The 26,249-nt window shown below is 38.7% G+C and overlaps 2 protein-coding genes across 5 annotated transcripts in view; both read left to right on the forward strand.

Moving 5' to 3' along the window:
• The window catches only part of LOC119727016 (citron Rho-interacting kinase-like), a 46,748-nt gene extending 27,663 nt beyond the window's left edge, over positions 1-19,085 (forward strand). For 2 of the 3 annotated variants that reach the window (XM_038198897.1, XM_038198899.1), the window contains 13 exons: positions 459-564; positions 2,130-2,441; positions 3,831-4,011; positions 6,161-6,243; positions 7,043-7,398; positions 8,369-8,510; positions 9,195-9,304; positions 11,041-11,166; positions 13,919-14,027; positions 14,849-14,980; positions 15,475-15,637; positions 16,421-16,630; positions 18,641-19,085. In XM_038198897.1, coding sequence (XP_038054825.1) covers positions 459-564; positions 2,130-2,441; positions 3,831-4,011; positions 6,161-6,243; positions 7,043-7,398; positions 8,369-8,510; positions 9,195-9,304; positions 11,041-11,166; positions 13,919-14,027; positions 14,849-14,980; positions 15,475-15,637; positions 16,421-16,630; positions 18,641-18,905 — 2,295 coding nt within the window. In that variant the 3' untranslated portion in view covers positions 18,906-19,085. The remainder of the gene's footprint in view (positions 1-458; positions 565-2,129; positions 2,442-3,830; positions 4,012-6,160; positions 6,244-7,042; positions 7,399-8,368; positions 8,511-9,194; positions 9,305-11,040; positions 11,167-13,918; positions 14,028-14,848; positions 14,981-15,474; positions 15,638-16,420; positions 16,631-18,640) is intronic. The other variant, XM_038198898.1, reaches the window with a different exon arrangement.
• A 6,708-nt stretch (positions 19,086-25,793) lies between these two features.
• LOC119727017 (NAD(+) hydrolase SARM1-like) overlaps positions 25,794-26,249 on the forward strand; it is a 33,883-nt gene continuing 33,427 nt past the window's right edge. For both annotated transcript variants that reach the window (XM_038198900.1, XM_038198901.1), the window contains exon 1: positions 25,794-25,903. The gene's annotated coding sequence lies outside the window, so the exon portion shown is untranslated. The remainder of the gene's footprint in view (positions 25,904-26,249) is intronic.

Genomic DNA, 26,249 nt, shown 5'->3' on the forward strand with positions numbered 1-26,249 from the left:
CAAAATTCGACAAATTTGATCTCATGCCTAAACTTTATCATACTTGCCACTTTGGAAATACAACTGCTTTGAAACCAAAAATACGAGAGAGATGTCAGTAAACAGCCTACTAATTGAAACAGCATAAGAATTTATGTCTTGTTTTGTGTCTTAGATTACCATATGAACCTCAGAGGTAAATATGAAGGCGGACCAACATCCTCCTTTAACGCATACGCACCTGTACTACATTGTAATACATTGTATTTACTCTCTGAAAAAAAGCATAGAGTCCTCCGTCGGTTTCAGGCGCTCCAGTGAGAAAGGGTTGAAGTGAGTTTGGACAATAGAAAATTAGGCATGATAAAAAATCTCCAATCTTTGTTTTTGTCAGCGTATCATAAGACGTTGATTTCATTAATCATGTTGTACAACAGTTTGGATCTATGCATTCTGGTTTGATTTTTTTTCCCATCTAGTACAAGGAGCTACAGCAAGCCTTAGAGATGGAGCGAAGTAGGAAACAGGATCTCCAACGACAACTGACTAAGACTAAGGCAGAACTACAGGTGGCTAAGATGGAAGGTTTGTACAGCTTGCTTTGTAGTCCCAAATAACAACTTTCAACTTTTCAGACGGTGTAGTCATTGTATGCAGCTGTTTATAAATAAACATCTTAGACATTAAAATCTCTTCCATCTTTGTGTTAGTGTAGCGTGTTAGTATTTAATATTTTAATATTTTATATTTTAGTACTTTGTGTTAGTTTCTGTGTTGGACAACCTCCCATAATGTCACCTTTTTCTTCCTTTGGCCAATTGGTTAACTGAAGGCACTTGCTAGCTAATATATTATTGCCAGTGTTTATTGGTTAATCAAGCCTAATAATTTTCAAGTTAACTATTCATTCCGATATTCAACACCAAATGTAAAAAAACCCCAACATATTTACTAACTACAACTTTTTCTTATTGATCTGAATTTATAGCAAATGATTTTGTACTGTTTGGATTACACTTGCGACCTGATCTCATATCATGTATGTACATGAAGACAAGCAACGCCCTTAAATGATTCTGCATTCTTTATTGGTTAATATATGTGCCTGGACAATGCCGTCTTACCTCTGATCTGATTGGCCCACTCAGAATGTGCTATCATGGCCTGATGAACAGGGGTAATAAGTGTAAAGCACTTTGAGACCTTTGGTATAAAGTGCTATATGGGTCATTCCACTGGGTTGGGAGCAGTGCATGTTACATCCATATATTTGGTTATACATGTATTATTAAAAGTATCAATGCATTCTAAACAATTGCTCAACATAATATTTGTCTTAGGGTGTTTCAATACTTGAGAAAGTTTGAAATCATTTGTAAGTACTTTGACAAAAATATGAGCAAAAATGTATTAATTCGGATGTAACATTGACACCGTGTCAATGTTACATCCAAATATTCTTTTTTTTGCCATTTTTTTACATGTATGTTACAATATTACCAAAACTTACATTGCATATTTACAACTGGACACCTAAGCACCAATAAAAGCTTTTGTTTTGGTATAGTCAGGGTTCAAATATAGCAGAAACAATACCTCAAGTGTGGATGTAACGGTGTAAAAATCACTCAATGGAAGTGTGACATTGGGTTTTACACCATGTCAATGTTACATCCACACAACCAAGCTATCATTTCTGCTCCATTCTATACCTGACTACCATAACAAAAGCTTTTCGTATTGTGTTGCATGAATAGTAAGAAGTACGCAGAGTGAATTTGGGTAATCTTTCGCAGAAATTTTAAAAAGGTACAAATGTCATATTTGGACATTACACTGACACGGTCAGCGGTCAATGTTACGTCCAAAATGACTTTTTTGCTCATATTTTTGGCAAAATGCATTGAAATGTTTTCAAACTTTCTGCAGTAGTGAAACACCCAGCCACAAATATTATGTAGAGCAACTGCTAGCAAGGCATTCATGCTTTTCTTAATATGGTCATATGTCACACATTGTTCCCCAACCCGGTGGAATGACCCATATACATGTAAGCACCACATTATTATCAATATTATTTTTTGTTGCATTTAATTCATTTGTATTATTTTTCTTTCCCTTCCCTCCCCCAATTCTTCCTGTCATTGCAGCCAATACCAAACCCCGCTCCGATTTCAAGACTCCCAAGCCTGTTGGTCATACAGCCAATCCTCACTTGTTATCAGCCATAGTCCTATCCCCAACCAACCAGCCTAGCCCTAGCCTCTTCACACCAGTCCCCAACGCCAGGGCTAGCTCCAAGCGTAAGACGGCGCAGAGTGGCAAAGAGGCTAAACGCTTGAAGGAACGTATGAAGCATAACATACCACATCGTCTGGTAACCGGACTCAACACACGTGCCACTAAGTGTGCTGTCTGTGTGGATACTGTGCACTTTGGACGACAGTGTGCAAAATGCCAAGGTAAGATTTTTTATGGGCGGTCCCTAAAAAACCCTGGAACCTCATACTTCCACTACCCTGAGACTCAAACCACATATACCAATGTATGGAGAATTTTTTTAGAAGAAAACTGAAATCAAGGTGCTCAAATTGGTCCAGTAGTTTTTGTTCTAGAGCCTATTTTGTGAAGTAAGGTGGGGGCATTTTTGTCCCGATGAATTACTAAACCGTGCCTGGGAGGTTGACTTACATTGTAATTGATAGAGGGATTGTTATGTAATAATACCCACATGAAAGAAGTGTGCTTCACAAAATAGGCTCTGCAGCAAAAAGTACTGGACTGAATCAGGATATTTTGGTATCATAATTAAGGATTCTTCATCAATTGATACAGGTGGTTTGAGTCTCAGGGTAGTGGAAGTATGAGGTTCCGTTTTTGGGACCACCCTGCATTTGTGGGGACATTTTTGTGTGAAATGTTATGAATTTATTTTCAAGATAAACATCAATACACATATACCAATGTATGGAGAATTTTTTTAGAAGAAAACTGAAATCAAGGTGCTCAAATTGGTCCAGTAGTTTTTGTTCTAGAGCCTATTTTGTGAAGTAAGGTGGGGGCATTTTTGTCCCGATGAATTACTAAACCGTGCCTGGGAGGTTGACTTACATTGTAATTGATAGAGGGATTGTTATGTAATAATACCCACATGAAAGAAGTGTGCTTCACAAAATAGGCTCTGCAGCAAAAAGTACTGGACTGAATCAGGATATTTTGGTATCATAATTAAGGATTCTTCATCAATTGATACAGGTGGTTTGAGTCTCAGGGTAGTGGAAGTATGAGGTTCCGTTTTTGGGACCACCCTGCATTTGTGGGGACATTTTTGTGTGAAATGTTATGAATTTATTATCAAGATAAACATCAATATTGCTTTTGGCATTAATTTTACAAAGAAAGGTGTCGGAAAAGTACCTACCAATTTAATGACAGAAACCTTGTTCAAGGTTAAGATAGGACTGATTTAAAATACCCTGTGAAATTATTTCATCCTAAAAAGGCAGAAATCTTTTGGCAAAAACTAACGTTGAAGGTGAATTTAAAATATGATACCCACAAGCAAACTGTTTATGTGCATTAGCAGTGGAAGCAAGTTAGTAAATTACGAGACCAAAAAGTTGTGCATATGTTTTCACTGTTTTATCAACATGTATTGTATCTGCTAAACTGAAACTTCTACAGGTTAGTTGTTGCGCACCCTAAGCTTTTTAGCAAATTTCTTGCTTCCAAATACAAAGTTCAATTTAAAAAAAAAAGCACAAAAAACAAATGATCATACATACCTTCAGTACTGTGCTGCTTATTTTCAACTGCGTGGCTGTTGATATTGATATCTTTCCTCTATGCAGAGTGTCACCAGGTTTGTCACCTCAAGTGTGCCTCATCCTTACCCCATACATGTGGTCTGCCATCCCAGTACGTACAGCATTTCAGTCAGGCCATGCATTGCAAGACAGCTTCGCCTAAAGTGGGTCCTATTGAAGGGGAGAATGGCTCAGTCACCCTGCAGAGTTGGATGAAGATACCCAGGTATGGCTACGCTCGTGGGATTGAGGAGTTGTCTGATGATTATGTCTTTAGATTGTCATTACTGAGGTAGTGTAGTGCTCACTCAATGTGGCACATGTTCTTGATTTGTGATGTGTATGTCATTTTGAAAACCCTCATGTTGCATTTTTTTTTTAAATGATAGATGTCTGTGAAAAAAATTCAATTTACAAACCATAGGAAGCACTTCAGTACATGTGGTTGATCAAAGTACATATACAGTGAAATCTTCATAAGTCAAATCTCAAAGGAACAGGTTCAAAATTTGACTTAAGCAGAGTTTTGAGTTAAGCAGCGTTGTATATCATTGTTATATTACTGAAGGCAATGGATTCTTTGTTTGACTTAACAGTTGTTTTGAGTTATCAGAGTTTGACTTAGCAAGATTTCACTGTATCCAATGACTGGCAACCATCTGTTGAGTCACCAATATACATGGTATACAAATATTGAGTGGCTCAGCGTGGAATGGGAGGAATATTATCGCAAGGTAAAATCTGGACTTTTCCATTTCACGAGGCGAAGCCGAGTGAACTGGAAAAGTCCAGATTTTACCGAGCGATAATATTCCTCCCATTTCACAATTTAAAGCCACTCAATATTTGTTTTATATAACTGACATATAGATCCTTGTCATTTGATATATTTGAACTTTTTTTTCAATACAAAATTGGAGGAAAATGTATTTCTCTCTTCCAAACCACCCTTTCACGAAAATGTTTGAACCCAACGCTGTAGCGCTGGCTCTTTGGAACAATACGCGCTACGCGCAACGCTGAACGCGCACACCAGCATGCATTTGCACACAAATACCGCGTCATGATCCTAACTGTTGAATAGTATTTCCCATTCCCCATGGGCGGATAGTACTTTTTGAGCCGCGGCATGAATGGGAGCAATAACAAATGCCACGTGATGTGAGTTCCACCAATCAAATGACAAGGATCTGTATGTCGGTTATATAATATAAAATGTATTGTGTTTGATGTATTCAATGCGCGGCCAAGTTCAATGTCCCATACCTCTTCTACGTAAGGATGTCACGATTAAACGATTAAACGAAAACAATTCCGTTTACAAATTTTCGTCAGCCTTTGTGAATAGCCAAACGTTTAAACGGTGGAAAATATTTGCTTAACAGCAAAATTAAGCACAAAGTCACATCCTTACTCCTACATATGTTGCTCACATACGTCAGTATAAACTTTTAAATCCTATATTTAAAGATCCTACGCTGTCTGTCTGTCTGGTGTCTCATGCCTGTGTGTCACTGATGTCTCATGTCTGTGTGTCACTGTCACGTGTTTTTGTAAAAGGCCTAAGAAGTGTGTGGTAACACAATGCAAGTGTCAATAAAGAGGCTTAGATATCTTATAGCTCCATGGTTGTATATATATGCTACAGTTTCACTGTCCTCTGAAGTCACGGTTGGCATGTGAAAAAAAATTATTTGTTTGGTTTTGCTTTTTTTTGGCAAATTTGTTTCTTTCAGACTTTGAATAGTTCAATATTACAACATTATCTCTATGAAAACATCCCACTCATTACTCCTTACTCCCAACATGCAGATTGAGGAATTTTCGTTTATAAAACTGTCAAGTTTTCACTCCAAATTGTGGATTTTCCCCACTTCCGGTTTCCAATAGCAGGTGCTACTTGCTGAGGTAGGCCCTCTGTAGCTAATGAATATGGGATAATGAATAATTTGGATATTTAGGGAATTTATCAGACGAAGACAATGAAGAAAATGTCTGTCTGGTCAGATGATTGTATCAAGTCGCCCCCTGGCTGATTTTCCCCAGATTCTCATTATTTATTTACTGCTTTATTTGTTTTGTTTTTCCACTGACAACTTATTTAAATCTGCAAACAATGCAAACTTTACGACTCCACCCAGTTAGCGGGTGCCGCGCGAAGCGCAACATCCCGCTAGTGGTGGAAAAAAGGTGCTCCAAAAATTTTTTTTTTTAAATCACCCAAAAACACTGAAAAGAAAAGTTAATATCTTGGATCTTGTATAAGCATCCTCCTAAATACCCCACATAGGTTTTTAACTGGAATCCTTGAATTCCTCCATTACTTTGTTTCCCCTCCTCACATGAATTTTGGTACATGAATTTTGTACCCGCAGGAATGGTAAATCTGGTTGGGATAAGAAGTGGGTGGTCCTGGAAGGAACCAAGCTATGTATCTATGACAAGGAGAACACCAATGGTAAGTCACATCTAATGCAAGTATGGTATGAAGGAAAGCAAGGTTTATATGCCTGAAATCGTTTATTTGTGTATGTTTCTTTCATGTTTATCTATAATTTCTATAAATTCATATTTGGCATGAGAAGAAATACCAAATCTGTATTAAACATCATGGCAAGTATTCGCACTGCAGATTTGCACAATGTTCTTCACATTTGAACTGCTCCAAAGTTTACTGTGAATGTTTTGTGACATCAAATTTGTTTGGCATTTCCCATTTTCCATTGTGTGAAGAGAACATTGGCCTGTTCTTATTCTTCATGAAATAGAGCATAATAGTATTGCAAGAAATCAAGGTCACTCAAAAGTCAATAAACTGTTACCTAGTGAAGGTTTGAGGTAACACCATGTAGAAATCTCTTTTGAGAAGATGTGTGGTCTGAAAAGAACGGGTTGGTTGTTGGTTGTAAAACTCAACGTTCCAAACAGTATGCTCTGATCCTCTGCAGGAGAAGATCAGACTCAGAGCATACTGATTTTTGTTTTCTCCTCAAGACGATCAGAGCATACTGATCAGAACGTTGAGTTTTACCACAAACCGGTTCTTTTCAGAACCACACATCTTCCCAAAAGAGATTTCTACATGGCGTTACCGCAAACCTTCACTAGTTCATACCACCACCCATGCAAAGTTTCAAATCTTACAAACTGTTACTTGTTGACAGTCATGAATGAAGTGTTTGTTTCCATGAGAAACAAAAGCATCACACATCCTAATGAATGACACATTTTGAAATTAGTTTGTGATTGTGTTTCAGGTTCCAGTAAACCGGGTGATGAGTTTGACCTGTGTCCCTCTGATGGTCGGGTGACGATCCACGCAGGAGTGACTGCTGCTGAGCTAGGCAACACCGCATCGACTGACCTCACCTACGTGCTACGCATTGAGTTGCATCCGCACACAACTTGCTGGCCTGGACGTACACTCTTCCTGATGGCTTCCAGCTTCTCAGACAAACAGAAGTGGATGATGACTCTGGAGTTTGTCATGAGTGAAGGGAGCGTGGGTGCACAGGTTGCCAGAGATAATGCACGTCTCTTGGGGAATACCCTCCTGAGCTTGGAGGGAGAGAATAAAATGGATATCAACTGCACGCTGCTTCTTAGCCAGGAGGTGAGTTGTTGATAAACTAGTAGTAAGATTCAATACGAGTAATTGAAACAACGTTGGAGCTTTTCCGCAGCACATTTGCTATAAGTTAGAGAACAAGAGATCTATGTGTTTGTTTTAGGACAGATCACAGGGCTTTTCCCCTGATTTTATATGTGTATAGAGAGTTTGATTAATTAATTAAATTAAATTGAATTGAATTAAAAAGCCTAGTGATATTGAGGAAAAAGAGACATGCCAAAATTTTGCATTTTTTTTCTGAGGGGTTTCAAAAATTGTCAAGGAAGTTGATTGATGTCATTATGACGTGACTTCAATTCTAACCTATAACACTTCCCTGACTGTGTACGCTGTACATACCAAGTTTAAACCGAATTGGACCTATAGTTCTGTAGAATTAGGCCTATGCCTTTGAAAAATGAACCTGATGACCTCCGTCTTTATATGGTCCAAGTGTTAAGTTTGATCAAAATGTTAGCATTCAAAATGTTCAAAGTGTCACCAAGAAAAAAACATGTACAAAATCTATGGGAATTTGGAAGAACAAGGAAGAAGAAAAATAGAGAAAATAAAAATTAAAAATCTGAACAAAAACAAAGGTTGTCCCACTAATTGTGGAAAAGCCAATGGAGAACTTAAAATTGTTTGATTTAAACTGATGAGGGGCCTGGTTGCCGATAATGACTCAAGCCAAAGGTTTTGATGGAATAAGATTCCTGACTCCAGATTGGTTTACTGTGGTGTGTGGAATTTTTGGCTGATTTGCAAAGTTTACAAGCAAAACTTCTATTTTTGTGGGCAGCAAGCTGAGAAATCACCTTAAGAATTATGACAGCTATTTACAATGAGTCCACTTGAATGTCAGAGTGTATTGTTTTGATTACATGATCTCATTACGACGATTGATTCCATGCGAGTTCGAAGAGTTAAGAAACTGGTTAATGATGTATTCATTGTATGAATTTGATCATAGTTGATGTTGATTGGCTCTGAAGATGGACTGTTTGCTATGGCCAGCACTGATAAACCTCAGCCGCTATCACAGCTGAATGGTGTAGACAGTGTCTTCCAGATGAAGGCTATAGCTCCTCTTGGCATTGCTATCATGACTGTTGGTAAGTCTCCAACTCTTTATACTTGACTATAACTGGCACACCACAGCCTCTATCTCATGGTGTGAAGAGTATCATCTAGTAACTGACTATACAGTGAAACGCTGCTATAACGAACACCGCTGTAACTGACATTTGTCTATAATGAACATCTCCTATGGCTCCCGAAATAGTAAATTCTATTATAATTCACAATCACTATAACAAACAACCACTGTAACATGTTTGTTATTATTATTATTATTATTAATCATTTCTGGTAATGAAACCAAGGATTCCTCAAAAGCGCCCTAGGCACTGTAGCTCGCAAGCCTGAAGAAACCTGTGGAGAGAAGACAATGAGAAGAAGTTACAGTTTTAGAGGTGGGAGGAAAAGCCCAGAAGAATATTTTGGGAAAAACCCACGGAATCAGGCAGGGACTGAAAACCCAATCCGCATATTGGCCCAGGCGGGATTCGAACCCGGGTCACAGCGGTGGAAGGCGAGGAAAGTACCGCTACGCCAACCTGACTCCCCATTCGTTATAGTGGCGTTTCACTGTAGTACTTAAAAGTAAGGAAGAATGTCAAATTTGAAACGTCATCCATTGCTGGATTGCAACGTTTGATTTCTGAAAAGCAGTTTGATAGAATTTTCCAAAGAATCATGCTTTGCCTCTGTATTTTCTGTTTAATTTGTGCTGTCAGGCCCTGAGCGTAGACTGTGCTTTGCAGACCTGACACATTTGAAGACTATGGCTAGTCAGGCTAGTGTGACCGAGGCTGTCATCAACTACACGCCCATAGAAAATATTCAGGTTTGTATAATGGTCAAGATGCTTTGATCAGACAAAATATAAAAACGTCATTTAGAAAGAAAACACTCGCAAGGAATCTGTGCAAGGAAAGTGGGATTTAAAGACTACCATGATTACATTATCCACACCAAGTGTAGATTTTATGAGCATTTATGTTGTGCTTAAAACTGACCTTTTAACCTGGAACAAAAATGTTGTGTTAAATGACAATAAATTTGCAGTGTGGTTGTTCATTGTTTGGACTATGTTAGCAATTTAACTGGAACAATCTAAAGAATCGATTTCTTATCTGAATAAGGGTTTGTGCTTGTGTCTTGTATGGCTCTGATGTTTCTGGTCTGCTACTGCATTTTATAAAGTAAATATGTCATTTTGCTAAAGGTTCTCAGGATTTCAAGCTTTGTTGTGTATCAGGGCAACATTTATTTCGATAAATGTGAAGCTGACAATTAAAAGCTTTCATGTCATTTGCAAACTAGATCATTTCTTGTGATGGAAATCACCTTTGACAGTATCATATCTTAGAAGCCTGTAATTTGTTAACGGTATAACCCAAAATGTTCGAATTTGGGTTTGAGTGTTTTCTTATGGTGGAAATCACCTTTGTCTGACAGTATCATATCTTAGAAGCCTGTAATTTGTTAACAGTATAACCCAAAATGTTCAAATTTGGGTTTGAGTGTTTTCTTATGGTGGAAATCACCTTTGTCTGACAGTATCATATCTTAGAAGCCTGTAATTTGTTAACAGTATAACCCAAAATGTTCAAATTTGGGTTTGAGTGTTTTCTTATGGTGGAAATCACCTTTGTCTGACAGTATCATACCATAGATGCTTGTAATTTGTTATAACCCAAAATGTTCAAATTTGGGTTTGAGTGTTTTCTTATGGTGGAAATCACCTTTGTCTGACAGTATCATACCATAGATGCCTGTAATTTGTTAACGGTATAACCCAAAATGTTCAAATTTGGGTTTGAGTGTTTTCTTATGATGGAAATCACCTTTGTCTGACAGTATCATACCATAGATGCCTGTAATTTGTTAACGGTATAACCCAAAATGTTCAAATTTGGGTTTGAGTGTTTTCCTATGATGGAAATCACCTAATTTGTCTGTCAGTATCATACCATATATGGTATGATGCCTATAATTTGCTAACAGTCTAAACCCTAAATGTTCAGATTTTAGTTTTAGTGTTTTCTTATATGACCATACAAATTAGGGCTGTCATCATCAACCGAATACTCGAATAGCTTTTTGTCGGTTTGAATATTCGAAAACAAAGACTATCCGCATACACAAAACTGTGTTGTTATTTTATTGTAAAGTTGTGGCGCTTTATTGTCAGTTGCCACTTTTTTGTCAACTTTTTGGTAACTTTATTGTCGATGGAGGTTCATTGTTCCCATCCTTTTAGCAGGTTAAATCCTTTTCACAGTTATAAAATACCTACTGCAAAACACTCCAGCGCCCAATATCTATCGCCGTGCGCCAATTTTAATTAGCACACTCTTTGGTCAACTATTTACCAGTGCAGCATGCAGTTGCAGCAGGCAGTTTCGAATATCCGAATATTTGATCAAACGCAGTTTTGAGTAACTGAATACTAAATTATTTGAAAATGGACAGCTCTAATACAAATCTGTGAGATTGACCTGTGTGATGTGTATTGACTTGATACAGAATGATCCATATTTCATTCTGTAATTTCCATGAGTTTGTCTCGTTGGTCAGGCTTGTCATCTGTTTGCCTATGGAGCAGTCAATGGGGCGGCATACATATGTGCAGCTACTCCTCAGAAGATCAGGATTCTCAAACACAGTAAACTGAATGGTGTCTCCAAGTTCTCTACACGTAAGGTAAGTGTGGCATAAAATGTAAGGTCCTTACACACGATTTATCAGATAAATACATGTATGAGAATTTACTAGGCCTGTCTGTTTACGGTTTTGACTGGAACCGGGTACCCTTTCCCGGTCAAGGTCGGGTACCCGGGTACCCGTAACCCCCCCCCCAAAAAAAAAAACCCGGAGGTAAGTGTTTTGATTTATAACGCCAACCCGGAAGTAAGTGCTTTCGTTTCTAAACACCCCATTTGGTATATCGATTTGGAAATGGTCGATTTGTCAGTAAAAAATAGGAATTGCAAATTCAATGTCTATTATATACAGCACCTGAGTTTATGAAATAAAAGAAACGTAAGGTGATTAATAAAGAGTTTAAAGACATCGATGACAAAGTCGGCGAACTTCCAAGAGCTCCCCGCTGTGTATTCTTCAGTGAGTCCATCCTGCCGTCTGTGTTTTATTGGTTAAAACCTTTCACATGACCAGTCCCTCTCCTAATTATCTATGCATAAGCATGCGCAATACCACCAATGAGTCCGTATTTCATAAAACCTAAATTCATGCTACACCGGCACGGCAGTCAGTACTAACGGTAAGTGAAAGCACGTGCACAAATGGTGTCGTGCTTTATCATAGGGACCCGGCGCATACGTCTTGTACTACGCTAATCGCTAGTCAAGTTGCACTTCTTACGTGCGTTGAGATTGGCCAGTTCCGCAGAAAATATTTACCCGCGGTTATTTCTTTTATTATATAATTTGTTGTTAAAGGTATATTTTTTATCTACACTTTGTTCGATCATAGGAAATTATAAATGCCCTTAAAACTTTCTCAGGCTTTGAGACATCGTACATCAGAAAAAATCGGGTTAAAGAAAAACAATTAACAAACAGTTTTGACTTTTTCTCAAAATGTGACCAAACGTGGCTACTTCCTGAACGTGGCATGATGATCACCGGACAGCAAGGTTATGAGACAGGGAATGTCAGGGACAAGAAATAATCACACAGACACAACAAAGTAACTTGGGCTTACATTTTGTCATCTTTTTTTATTGTTCGTGACTGCAATTAAAACGTCAATCACTTAGTATCGTTTGTTTATTCCGCCATCTGCGGTGCATCAAAGAAGATCATTTCCTGGCGGCCCGCTACGAGAAACTTATTAAAAACATGATGGGTCAACTTTCGTGCTTCTGGAGAGAGACACATCAATTCAAACTTCAAAGATAGTCAACAAAACTGAATACAAACTAAAAACCGCAAGATGGAGTTTTCAGTGAATGATCGGTAATTCACTTTGAACTTTGTAAATCTTAGGTTACGGACTTGTTATGGGTACTACCCGCCATCTACGGCGCATCAAAGAATATGATTTCCTGGCTAGCGGCTACAAGAAGCTTTATTACAAACACAAACAATGGGTTGATACTATCGTGTTTCGCCACTTTCGGGCTTCTGGAGACGCATCAAAGATAGTCTAAATAAAACTGAAAACAAAATATAAACCGCAAAATGGAGTTTTGGAATCGTCGGTAAACTCACTCTGAACTTTGTAAATCTTCTGTTGGTGATATTTGAATGCACGTACTTGTGTTTTTTTTGTCTCGGACGTTGCGTCGAAATTTATAAATTCGGTTACGGATACCCGACCCGATAAAATGGAACCGGTTCTTGGCCTCCGCGGGCGGGTACCCGGGTACCCGCAACAGGCTTAGAATTTACCCATTTCAAAGAAATAAAATGTATTGCTTTTGCTGTAATTTTCAGAAATGGATGGATTTGGGGGTTGGTGTTTTATAGCAAATTGTTAATACACTGTTTTAAGTTTTGAGTCCATTGATGCTGAAAAACCAAGAAAAACAATAATGTTATTGTAGTTGGGTTCCCTGACCCCACTTAAGATGAAACGGATCAATTTGTAGACGTCGGGGATTTGTAAGGTTCACAGGTGTGTAATCGATTGCAAAGAAAATGTGGACAAACTACATATGATAAATTGGGAGCAGTATTTGAAAAAAGCCAGTTTTTTTCCAACGCTGATCAGCCGATCTGCATTGGAAATTTAGACAAAAATACCAGTTATCTTGAAATTGTCAGCACACAAGGTGGCATGATTTCACAGGATAAAGGCTGTCATTCACAAACAGTCCAATAAGTTATTTTGCGATAATTTGTAGTTTTGTTTTTTGATGTTTGCAAATGTTTGTATATTCCCTTTAAGTGTTTGGATATTTTTTGGAATGTACAGGGATTGTACTGAAATGCACTACATTTTCCCCTTTTCATTTATTTACCCAAAAATGTTTCTACCAATTTGATGAGAAAAACTTTGCTCCAAGGGAATATAGTGCTGGTCCCAAATACCCTGTGCACTTATTATGTCTGAAATGGTATTGTTTGAAAGAAAACAATCATTAAAGTTTGGGAAGTGTGCCTGCAGGCACACCTTTCTGATTTTAAGCAACAGAAGACAGTTACAATACCAAAAAGGTGTTTCTCTATTTTCTCAAAATTTACAAATTAAGCCACCAGGCTAAAAGTTAATCCAAACGTTACACTAAACATATGTGAATCTTCTGAGGGTTGTTTATACTTTTAATTTGCTTCATCAAACAATGCATTACTTTCTGTTTATAAATTTTCTCTTGTGGGTGTCTCTTCCCTTGAAGATGGTGAGTTTGTGGCCCACCGAAAACTCCACAATTGTTATATATGTACTATTGGTATTGTTTCATGACGCTCTTTGTGTTTATGTCCTGCAGGAGATCAATACATCGGAACCCTGTAGTTGTTTGTTGTTTACACCAAGCAGCCTGCTTGCTGGTACTGATCGCTTCTATCAGATTGATCTAGACCAATATCAAATCGATGGTGAGATATTTCACATTTGTATATCAAGGTCATTAGCTTTGAGATGGTTTATTGCATATATTAATCAGGGAAAATAGTGACATCTATGTAAATGGATCATTAAACCCCTGTCAAAACTACTATTGAAGTTCATGTAGTTTACATATACACATGATTTACATTGAAAAAAAAGCCACGTAATGGAACCTAATTCTCACAGATAGATTGGCGATCTCGAATAAATAATTATGTAAAATAAATAGCATAAATTGAATATATACAGGTTGAGAAAAAAAAACGCAAGCCAAATGGCATGCCAAATTTTTGAATGAAGTTTTGCTTGTAGCACTTTCAAAATCTAGGATATGAAAGCCCAATCAAGTAGCTTTCTTTTAGTACAAGAATCATTCAAATCACTCGTGTACTCTTCAAGTTACGGAATTTTGAATACAAACACCGTTTGAAAGTTCTGTCCACGGATCACAGCAAAATGAGAACAATTCTCATAGAGATAAATGTGAATTGTTTTCGTTTTGCTGAAAGAACACGTACCTTTATTTGTAAAACATCAAAATGCACCTAGTCAGTTTCCAGTTGTGGTTTATTTTTAAAATTATTTTTAAAATGATTAACTTTTGTATGGCTAGAAAAAGAGCAATAAACCCAAATTTATATTTCCTAGGTGAATTCTAAATTAACAAATCAGTACATCTTTAAAGTTATAGACAAAATGCGTTTACTACTGTACGTGTGAGACCAACCCGATATCAAGTCAGAGAGACTATCTTGAGTCATTCCCTGCATCCAATCCGTCATGTCGATTTGATTGCTATGTCTGACAGAGTTTCTGGATTCTACTGATACTTCCCTGGCGTTTGCCGTCTTTGGAGCAAGTCAAGTCAACAGCTTCCCAATAGCAGTGGTGCAGATTGCTCCAGACGGCTTCCCTAAGGAATATCTACTCTGCTTCCATGGTAAGACAACATTAACCTCTGAACTCCTTAACCCCTTTGCACCGGGATTATTTTTGCTGAAAATTTCGATTTTCGCAACAGGCAAATTTTCCCGCCAACTTCAGGCAGATGCCACAAATACTGATTCACAAGAGTCATTTCATCAGTATTTGTATGATATTTATTGACAAAACCTTATATGTTTCAATACTCAGGGTGTGCACTGCAGACAACAATAGGCCGTGCACAACAGCCAATTCAAGATTAACACACAGTCTGCCTTCACAAACTTCACAGACTTTGTGTGTGTGTACAAAAGACACGAGGCGAGTCTAGGCAATCATCACGTCTTAGCCCGTCACCAGCCGTGCCTGTGTATAAAAACAGCCAGTGCATGTTATCACGTCCTCCGACGCGAACTGGTTAAAATTGAATGAAGACAGTAATTAGAAATTTGTAAAGATTCAGACAAATATTCAAATTAATACTGAATTGATTTGTGTTTGCTCTTGCAGAGTTTGGCGTGTTTGTGGATGGCAAAGGTCGGCGTACTCGTCCTGAAGACATGAAATGGTCACGTCTACCATTAGCATTCATGTTCAGGGGCCCTTACCTGTATGTTACCCACTTCAACTCCATGGAGGTGTGTGAAATTAAGCCAATCGTGGAACAGGACAGGTAAGGAGCTCATGTCTAGTCACAAGTTAAGTGGGAAATAAATAGTGTTATCTTCAAGTAAACTTGAATCCTCGATCCTGATTGGTCGATCCATGGCAACAAGCCGTGCTACATATAACCATGTAGCACGGCCACGGTCCATACCGCACTCCGCGTATTGCGCTATTCCAATACAAACACGCACGTGTTATAGGATAACCGCTGAAAGGTTTGTGTACAGCGTGCGTGTTCAATCTTTTTAGTGCGTCAAGTTTGCTTGAAGATGAATTCGTTATCACGCTCGCGCTCGTGGACCACGGAAAATGTAGTGCGTCTGTGCCCCACTTACCACTCGGCCTTCGTCAGTGACGTCATTTGAGAGAGATCTTTTCCAAGTTCAATCTGATTGCACATGCAAAATTTGCCTATTTGACTTTCGGGTAAATGCTGGAGATAAACACACACAGATCTGTATGGGATGATAGATACCAAATTTAAAATCTGAAATTTCCATGAAGAGAAAACTATGAAATACTTTTGTGCAATTGGAACACTGAACTTGCTTTGCTTGTATTGGTCACAGATTATTTGACAGGACAACCCTTCAGAAACCCTGCATACTCAGTATTGTCATAGGGTTTGCAATAAGAATGGAAAAATAAAAATCAAGTGGATCTCAAACCTATAACATCCTGCTTACAAGTGCAGACGTCTTACCAATTGACCAGCGAGCTGAACAAGGTCAGCTTGCTGGTTGGAATCAGGCTCTGATCGTTTCTCTTGTGTCCGTCTTCTTCTTTGTAGCCCTGGTATACACACCTTCCTGGATCTTGCCAGTCCTCGTCTTGTTGGTCATGGTATGACACCAGGCACTGCGTACGTCACATCCACCACTGACACCCTGCTGGATCTGATATGTCTGAAGGGACATACAACCCAGACTAATACACAGGAGGAACCAAGGAGGCCCCTCCGACAGCATAGTGGATCCAGGGGCAGTACACAAAATAATGGGTAAGCTTATAACCTGTCCTATCAGAAGGAACTGTCATATAAATGAAAACATCTGCTCGAAAGATTTTAACAAATCTGTTCAGAATTAAAGTCTTTTCATTTGGGTGGCATGGGTGGCTTGTGCGTAAAGCGCTCGCCTCTCACCAAGGTGACCGCGGTTCGAATCCTGGCCGCGGATCGCATGTGAGTAGAGTTGTGTGTTGGTTCTCTCCTGTGCCACGAGGGTTTTTCTCCGGGCCCTTCGGTTTTCCTCCCTCCGGAAAAATCAAACACTTTCGATCTCAGGCTGTGCTCCGTGGTCATATATGGGTCGATGTGGCCGGCAGCCATAGGCGCCTTCATGTGCCAGCGGCCCGACCATGTTGTAGCCGCGTCCTTCGCAATTCAGCATACCAGCTGCGAGTAAGGATGATTAGCCTCCCAAATTATTATTATTATTATTATTATTATTCAGACTTTGGCTTCGCAAAACCTATGCAGTGAAATGTGTCCTAGATTTGAAAATCCAAATACTCTCAGGTATTGCGTGTATTTAATACTCTAACTTCTTGTATTACAGATGTACTGCCTGTGATATTCAATAAATTAAATTGTTCTCTTCTAACCGATTTCCATCTTCTGTGTTTATATTATATTTTTACTGTTTTTGTATTTTGAGCACCTGCAACCCTCTGAAACAAGGGTTTTACTTGTTTTACTTTGCTTTTGTGCTGAAACAGATCCGTCTTCAAATAGATTGGTTCCAGTGCCTATGATTGATGCTGATAGGGTGCTTGTTCTTGGAAGAAAATAATGCAGATTCTACTGTGCAGCCCTGGAGCATTACTACATGTGCCATATTTCCATGAGGGCGCTAGTCATTTGCTAATATTTTTCCCCCAAGTCACCTTCCTTTTCTCTGTTTAGCATGCTCCTTTTATCCCCCTTGGTCTCTCCTGGATGTTTGGTGAAAACGGCCTTCTTCACAACAACCACGGCTTGCCCCATAATAATAATAATGAAGATTTATAAAGCGCACATATCCACCTATTAAGGCGCTCAAGGCGCTATAAACACAATCAATCTAATTTACTCAGAAAATAAACATAATACCAATAGAGAGAGAAAACAAATTACAAATTTTAAAATAAGAAACAACATATACACTCTGTTGGTGTCTTGGTGCATTCTTCCCACGTGAACAACATGAACGTCGGCCTACATCGTCGGGCATCTCCAATTCAGATGTAAACATAAAGATGTGACGAATGCACACCGACGCCCACGCCGCTCACGTGATCAGAATGCACCTGGCTCAGAAACAATAAACGGAATGAAATTTTTAAAGCCAGATTCATTAAGCAAAAGCCAGAGTCATCAGATGTGTTTTGAGGGATGCTTTGAAGGAGAGAATGGAATCAGATGTCCTAATGTGTAGTGGTAGCTGGTTCCACAGTCGAGGTGCTGCTGCTGAAAAGGATCTATCCCCCCATGAGCGGTGTGATATGGGTTCATGGAGTAAACATTTATTACTTGATCGGAGCGTGCGTGGTGGATTGTATCATGAGAGGAGTTCAGTGATGTAAGAGGGGGCTTTGCCATTGAGAGCTTTGTAGACGATTAACATGAGCTTGTAGATTATTCTATAAGAGACTGGCAGCCAGTGGAGATTTTGGAGCACAGGTGTAATGTGAGCGAACTTCATGTGTGGATCCTTACACTGAGAACTTCATGTGTGGAGTCACATACACAGAGAACCTGGTGGCTTCCACCTCGTCCCCAACGGCTCTTTCCTCACAAAGAACTTGTCAGCAACTTTCTAATCCCATCTTATCAACTTTCTAACCACCAGACATTTCATAGCTAACAAAGTTCATTTCACCTTTTCCAGATGACCAATCTATGTCTCCTACTAGCCTCCAAGTGGTACTAAAAAAAAAGCACCCTTTTTTGGCTTAGGGGAATAATGTCTACCCCTTGCTGGACATATAATTGATAAGTAAATTTTGTTAATTGCATTGTTTTCTTCAGCAGTTCACTGAAACGACCTCTCTCAGAGGCTTCGGCCAATCAGCCATCAGGTAAGATGCTGCGTAGCTCCTTTCAAAACTCCAGTATGATGAGTCGTCAGTCTTCTTCTTGCTCTAGCTCATCAACCTCATCTTGGGCAAGTAGTTTGCGGCGTTCACCTCGCTTCAGAAACATGTCCTCATCAGATGAGGAATCTGTGACAAGCTGTAGTTCATTGCATAAGAGATTCACTCCCAGTAAGCAAGGCAAATTTACTGCCGTGTGATAGACAAGCAACTATTGAACAAATACAGTCCTGTTTAGTTATGGACCTTGTAAGAATATTTGTCGCGACTGAGATTTGTAGTTCACTGCAACTGTATACATGTATACAATGTGTTGTAGATGCATCACAGGTGAGTGTAATGGATCGTAGTATCTTTGTACATAGCATTGTTGATTAAAACAATTACACATGCATTTAATTTGATCTTCTTAGTAGCGTTAAGTTTGTATTTCTTTCTTTCTTTTTTTTTTTTTTTTTTAAATTTAGACTGTATAAGATCATAATCAAATGTACATTGATAACCATATTTGATAACCTTCTGTTGATGTGACATGTTTAATCAATTCACGATATGCCATGTTAATTATTTTTTGCAGTGCGCAATTCTGTATTTTTAATATTTCAATTTTATTGTCCACAAGTCGACTGTATCACTGTGACATTATGCCTGTTGGTTTCATCTTAGTCATGTTATTTCCTAATATTGTACAGTTAACATCAATACTTAAGAAACCAACCCATATTTCAATTTACACAAATGTACATTGTATCACAGAACAGTTCCCTGACAGTCTGTGTCACATGACCTCAACATCCACCTTTGTAAATAATGTGACGTGGTCTTAAATGTTAGTGCAGGCTTTTTACGCAGGGCAGTAAGTAGGCCCAAAATTGCCTACTCCAGTCAAATCACGATTTGCATACCCTCAAATTCTCTGCTTTTAGAGCATTTTGTGGGCCATGAACTTGAGGGTTTGTAAGAAAAAAGAAGGATGGAAGGCCGCTAACAGGACTTTGAAATGTCGATGAAATTGGGCCCTAAAATTGCTCTATTTTGCTATTGAAAGTAGGCATCATATTTCAAAATAGCAATATGGGCTTCAGGTCTATTTTTTAGGGGTGATCATCTTTGGATGTAATTTTCTCCCACGGGTCCTCAGATAACCCCTCAACAAAATTACACAGAAACTGAAAGATGATGAAATAAGTTTTAATTGGATGTGTGTTTGAAACACCTTGGAGAGTTGTGAGTATTTTGGCTGATTTTTAGAAGTGGAGGTATGTATCACTGGTCGATGGTTGGCAGTTTATTACTGATATGCAACCATAAAACCCAGTATGACAAAAGCTGCAGTTTTTGGGTTGATAGATGGTTGTCATACTGCCCTCTTGTGCTGCATGCTGATATCTTCAATGTTCCTTCAGAAAAATCAGAAAAGATTTCAGATTAATCCTATTTAGGTACCCTCCTATGGAGTACCGAAGTGTGACGTCAGCTTTCATTGTTCTGGTTCGCGCTGATGTCTTAACACACTTAAGCTGTGCGTGTGGAATAGAATACATGGTGTACTTGGGTATTCTTTTCGGCCCGTTAGTGTTACCGTGTGACATCATCTCAACTTAACCATGTTCACTTCACACGGTCTAGTATAGCATGAATGGAACCGGAAGTTAACGCAACTTGAGTGCTTAGCCACAATGGGTGCTAATAATCAGTGGTGCGCGCGCATGTATAACGATGTCACTTACGAACCGGATAGGTCTCTCAAATGACGTCATTTCCTAGAGATCGCTACGTGCATTGGTATTTTGGGTGTCACATTTTTGTGACGCGCATCAGCTACGCCACATTCCGAAGAAATTTTGAGCAACATGCATATGTGTTTAGAATATTTTGCACACTGCACGCACTCACACGTGATGGCAGTGGATACGCAGTTGTAATTTTTCCACGAAAATGTCTGTCTATGAGAGGGGTCTATTTTGGCTGCTGTAATATCAAAAGGACTAAATATGCATTAAAAGCTGCTTTGATAATTTTTAACTGAATCATACGCCAGGCATTGCTGCTTCAGAACTATTTTTTCCCTCCAAATTTCCATTTTGTATAAAAATGAAACATTTCAATTTATTCTAAGTGCTTTGTCTACGAAACTTGCAAAACAAAAAAAATACATACACATGAACTTGATTACAACTGTGTTAATTCATTTTATTAATTTCATTAAATTTCTTCAAATCTTTGTTACATTGATGTACATTGAATTAACAATTTGAAATGAGTACAGACTGTAGTCCAATTTTAAATAAAGCAATAAAAAAATCTCATGCTGTATCAATCTAAAGCTTAGGACTTGTCTCTCCATGATGTTTCTTTGACAGCTCCCCTTTTAAAAAATATAATAAAATTTTGTTCTAGCAATTTTAGACATATTATACATCACAATTTGCTAAATATTTAATACTACAATACACAATGCTGGATTCGAACAATTTCAATCCTCCCCTCCAAAAAAAGGGCGGGGGGGGGGGGGCAAACAAACGAAACTGTTGCACTTGTGTTGGAATTCTTTTCCACTTTACTTATTTTTTCACATATTGCAGTACATGTATCACCTGAAGTGCAGTGGGGCAGTATAGGTAATGCCCTGCCCCCTTTTTGTACACGTTCTATGGGGAATTGTGGGAGGGGGGGGGGTGGTTTGAGGAGGGAATGCGGATCCATTGTAAAGGGTATTCAATAGATGAGAGGATTACCGGGTGTAGGGATTATATGTAAGTTTTAATTAATGTTGGGGACGTGTAATAAGCCTATAAAGTATTAAGACAAACCAATCTTGTAGTCACCAAAAAAACCCACCCTTTTTATCATTACGGAGAAACCCTACCTTAATGACGTCAAAGTATGTAGAAAATACTCCTGACTATTGAACACGCAGAAACAATCCGCGCGTTGCTTGAACAATAACTCATCAAATACCAGTCGTACTGGTTTGAAATTTCCCTTAATTATTGTTCGGGACATGTTCAATAAGCAGTATGACATATTAAGATAAAGCCAATGTTGTAGTCACCAAAAAACCCCTCCTTTTTATCATCACCGAGAAAACCTACCTTAAAGACGTCCAAGTGTACAGAAAATACTCCTGACAGTGCAGCACGCAGAAACAACGCACGCGTTGCTTGAACAATAACTCATTAAATACTTGCTGTACTGGTTTGAATCTTCCCTTAATTATTGCAGAGGACAGTTAAAATGAGCCTATAAAATATTCAGGCAAACCAATGTTGTAGTCACCAAACAAAACGTGTTTTATCATCACGGAGAAAACTACCATAAAGACCTCCCATTGTACAGAAAATACTCCTGACTATTAAACACGCAGAAACAACCCGCGCGTTGCTTGAACAATAATTCAACAAATACCTGTCGTACTGGTTTGAAACTTCCCTTAATTATTGTTAGGGACATGTCTAATAAGCCTACAAAGTATTAAGTCAAACCAATGTTGAAGTCACCAAAAAAATATCCTTTTTTATCATCATGGAGAAAACCTACCTTAAAGACGGCGAAGTGTACAGAAAATACTCCCGACTATTGAACTCGCAGAAACAACCCACGCGTTGCTTGAACAATAACTCGGTAAATACCTATCGTAATGGTTTGCAACTTCCCTTAATTATTGCTGTTGACATGTTTAATAAGCCTGTAAAATGTTCAGACAAAACAATGTTGTAGTCACCAAAACAAACGTGTTTTATCACCACGGAGAAAACTACCATAAAGACCTCCCATTGTACAGAAAATACTCCTGACTATTAAACACGCAGAAACAACCCGCGCGTTGCTTGAACAATAACTCGGTAAATACCTATCGTAATGGTTTGCAACTTCCCTTAATTATTGCTGGGGACATGTTTAATAAGCCTGTAAAATGTTCAGACAAAACAATGTTGTAGTCACCAAAACAAACGTGTTTTGTCATCACGGAGAAAACTATCGTAAAGACCTCCCATTGTACAGAAAATACTCCTGACTATTGAACACGCAGAAACAACCCGCGCGTTACTTGAACAATAATTCATCAAATACCAGTCGTACTGGTTTAAAACTTAATTATTGTTGGGGACATGTTTAATAAGCTTATAAAATATTAAGTCAAACCAATGTTGTAGTCACCAACAAAAATCCTTTTTCATCATGGAGAAAACCTACCTTAAAGACGTCCAAGTGTACAGAAAATACTCCTGACAATTGAGCACGCAGAAACAACGCACGCGTTGCTTAAATAATAACTCATTAAATACTTGTCGTACTGGTTTCAAACTTCCTTTAATTTTTGCTGGGGACATGTTTAATAAGCTTATAAAGTATTAAGATAATCCAATGTTGTAGTCACAAAAGAAAACACACCTTTTTTATCATCATGGAGAAAACCTACCTTAAAGACGTCCACGTATGTAGAAAATACTCCTGACGATTGAGATCGCAGAAACAACCCGCGCGTTGCTTGAACAATAACTCATCAAATACTTGCCGTACTGGTTTCAAACTTCCTTCAATTATTGTTGGGGACATGTTTAATAAGCTTATAAAGTACATGTATCAGTGTTTCCCCTGGCTAATGAACTGAGCGAGGTGGTAACAATTCAAATTGATGATTGAAATGAAATTAACAGTCTGCAAACTGAAAAGAATGCAGCACTCACAGAAATGCGCGATGATTCCAAAAACACATCGAAACTGTGAGTTCTTGATACGTGGAGGTATTTAAGGAAAACGCTCATATATTACACAAAATGATATTTTTTCAATTGATATACCTTTATTGTAAATCTTCACAGCGAGGTGGTGATATTGGCAAAAATTGAGCGAGGTGGTCACTGAAAGTAGCGAGGTGGGCCACCTCACGTTTGAATGGGCAGGGGAAACACTGACATGTATTAAGATAAACCAATGTTGTAGTCACAAAAAAAACCTTTTTTATCATCATGGAAAAAACTAGCTTAAAGACGTCCAAGTGTGTAGAAAATACTCCTGACGATTGAGCACGCAGAAACAACCCGCGCCTTGCTTGAGCGATAACTCTTCAAATACTTGCTGTACTGGTTCAAAACTCCTCCCTTAATTATTGCTCAGGACAGTTAAAATAAGCCTATAAAATATTCAGACAAACGAATGATGAAGTCGCCCAAAAAAACCCGCGTTTTATCACCACGGAGAAAACTACCATAAAGACCTCCCATTGTACAGAAAATACTCCTGACGATTGAACACGCAGAAACAATCCGCGCGTTGCTTGAACGATAACTCATCAAATACTTTCCGTACTGGTTTCAAACTTGTTTTAATTATTGTTGGGGACATGTTTAATAAGCTTATAAAGTATTAAGATAAACCAATGTTGTAGTCACCAATAAAAAAACACCCTTTTTTAATCATCATCGAGAAAACCTACCTTAAAGACGTCCAAGTGAGTAGAAAAAACTCCTGACGATTGAGCACGCAGAAACAACTCGCGAGTTGCTTGAACAATAACTCATCAAATACGTGCCGTACTGGTTTAAAACTACCTTTAATTATTGATAGGGACATATTTAATAAACCTATAAAGTATTAAGACAAACCAATGTTGCAGTCACCAAAAAAGCGCCTTTTTCATTATCACGGAGAAAACCTACCTTAAAAACGTCCTCCAAGTGTACAGAAAAAACTCCTGACGATTGAGCACACAGAAACAACCCGCGCGTTGCTTGAGCGATAACTCATTAAATTCTTGCTGTACTGGTATAAAACTTACCTTAATTATTACTAAGGACAGTTAAAATAAGCCTATAAAATATTTAGACAAACCAATTTTGTAGTCGCCAACAAAACGTGTTTTATCATCACGGAGAAAACTACCATAAAGACCTTCCATTGTACAGAAAATACTTCTGACTATTGAACACGCAGTTTTGAACACCGAAGAGGCCGGAAACAGTGGAGTAAACCTTCCTCCCCGCTTTTTGATGTGTAGAGAAATGAAGTACCGGTACGTATAAAAAGTACAGTCTGCTCTGATGAATAATGAAAAATGTGTGATATAGTGAAACATGCTCTTATGCTTTAAGCCGCATTTATGAAAGTGAGGGTATAGTAAATAAATAGTGTGGTATGCATACCATTCAACAGTTCACACTAAACTTAGGAAATATATTCAGGTAACACAACAAAAATGACCTATAAAGGGCGACAGTAGTCACATCCACCGAACGTATATAGCGCCACCAATGGAACAATAACCCCCTCCGATGGGGGGGGGGGGGGGGGGGAGGAGGTTGGGGTAGCTTTAGCCCCCCCAAATTTTGTCTAGGCCAAATGTAAGAATGTGACGAACATGCGAACGGTCTCCGCGCCGGCCATTTTGTACACTTTTAGTTAATGATTGTAGTATTTTATCAGCACTCCCCATTGAAAATATATGGCACGCCCCCACCCCACCTATTGATTTTTAGAGGCGTAAGTGTCCAGAAAAAGATAACCGGTCTATATTTCAGCACGCCTCCCTGAAAAAATTCTGGATCCCACCTGCTAGCCCCCCCCCCCCCCCCCCCCCCCCCCCCCAAATATTGGCTCTACTAGAACCGCGCCTGCTGTCCGCGCTTTTTTTTTTTGAGTACACGATCGAGCGGAAGTTCGCACGCGACCCCCTCGGGTCGGGTTCGGTGTGCCCCCAATGCATTTACTCTGACAACACCCAGGTTTACAACATGGATAATCATACAAAATTGCCTATTGGTCTAGGATAACATTCCAACATCAACTGATTTCCCCATGACAAAATACACGATAGTTACAACATAAGGATTAAGGAATTATAATTTGCCCCGCCCCACTTTAGCCCCCGCGGTTCGCCCCTTCCGAAGTAATTTCTCGAAAAAATGTTTATTCAAATAAGAGTAAAAACAAAACAAAACACTGTACAGTAAAAAAAAATTGCTCAAATTAAAAAAAAAAAAGCCAAAATTCGATCACGTTTTGTTCGTTTACCCATGGGTGCAATTTCGATACAAACATATCGATATATCGTGTCGATATCGTGCGGAATAGTGCATTGTGGGAGTTTTGCGCGAAATAATATTGTCAAGCTGCACAATTCACTGAGCTGTCATAGACCGCGTGTAGACGAAAGGGATTTTCTTCGGCGATATTAACTCTCTACACATAAAGATCTGTAAGTCAAAATGGCACTTAAATGTATCTTCATGTGCATATGTTTGATTTAGAATAATGCATGACAAGTAGGCTGCAAAACAATCGTGCGAGTGAGACCTGAATTGGTCCTTGGTGTCCAGTCATTCTGTGTAGGCATTGGGCCTAGCCCGTTTTGTATGTGGCGCACTCTAGACTTTTCTTATGTTTACATATTACGATTTATATGTGGGTTGTCAGGCTGTTGTTTGTGCGATTGTGTAGTTACGGGCCCCGCTTTATTTGTGGTCGAGTTAGAGTCGAGTGTGTTTTTATTATTCCAAAATGACTTCAGCAACCTAAAGGCTAAAGCTGACTTCTCTTCATTC

Source organism: Patiria miniata, unplaced genomic scaffold (assembly GCF_015706575.1).
Source record: "Patiria miniata isolate m_02_andy unplaced genomic scaffold, ASM1570657v1 HiC_scaffold_2, whole genome shotgun sequence".
NCBI lineage: Eukaryota > Metazoa > Echinodermata > Asteroidea > Valvatida > Asterinidae > Patiria > Patiria miniata.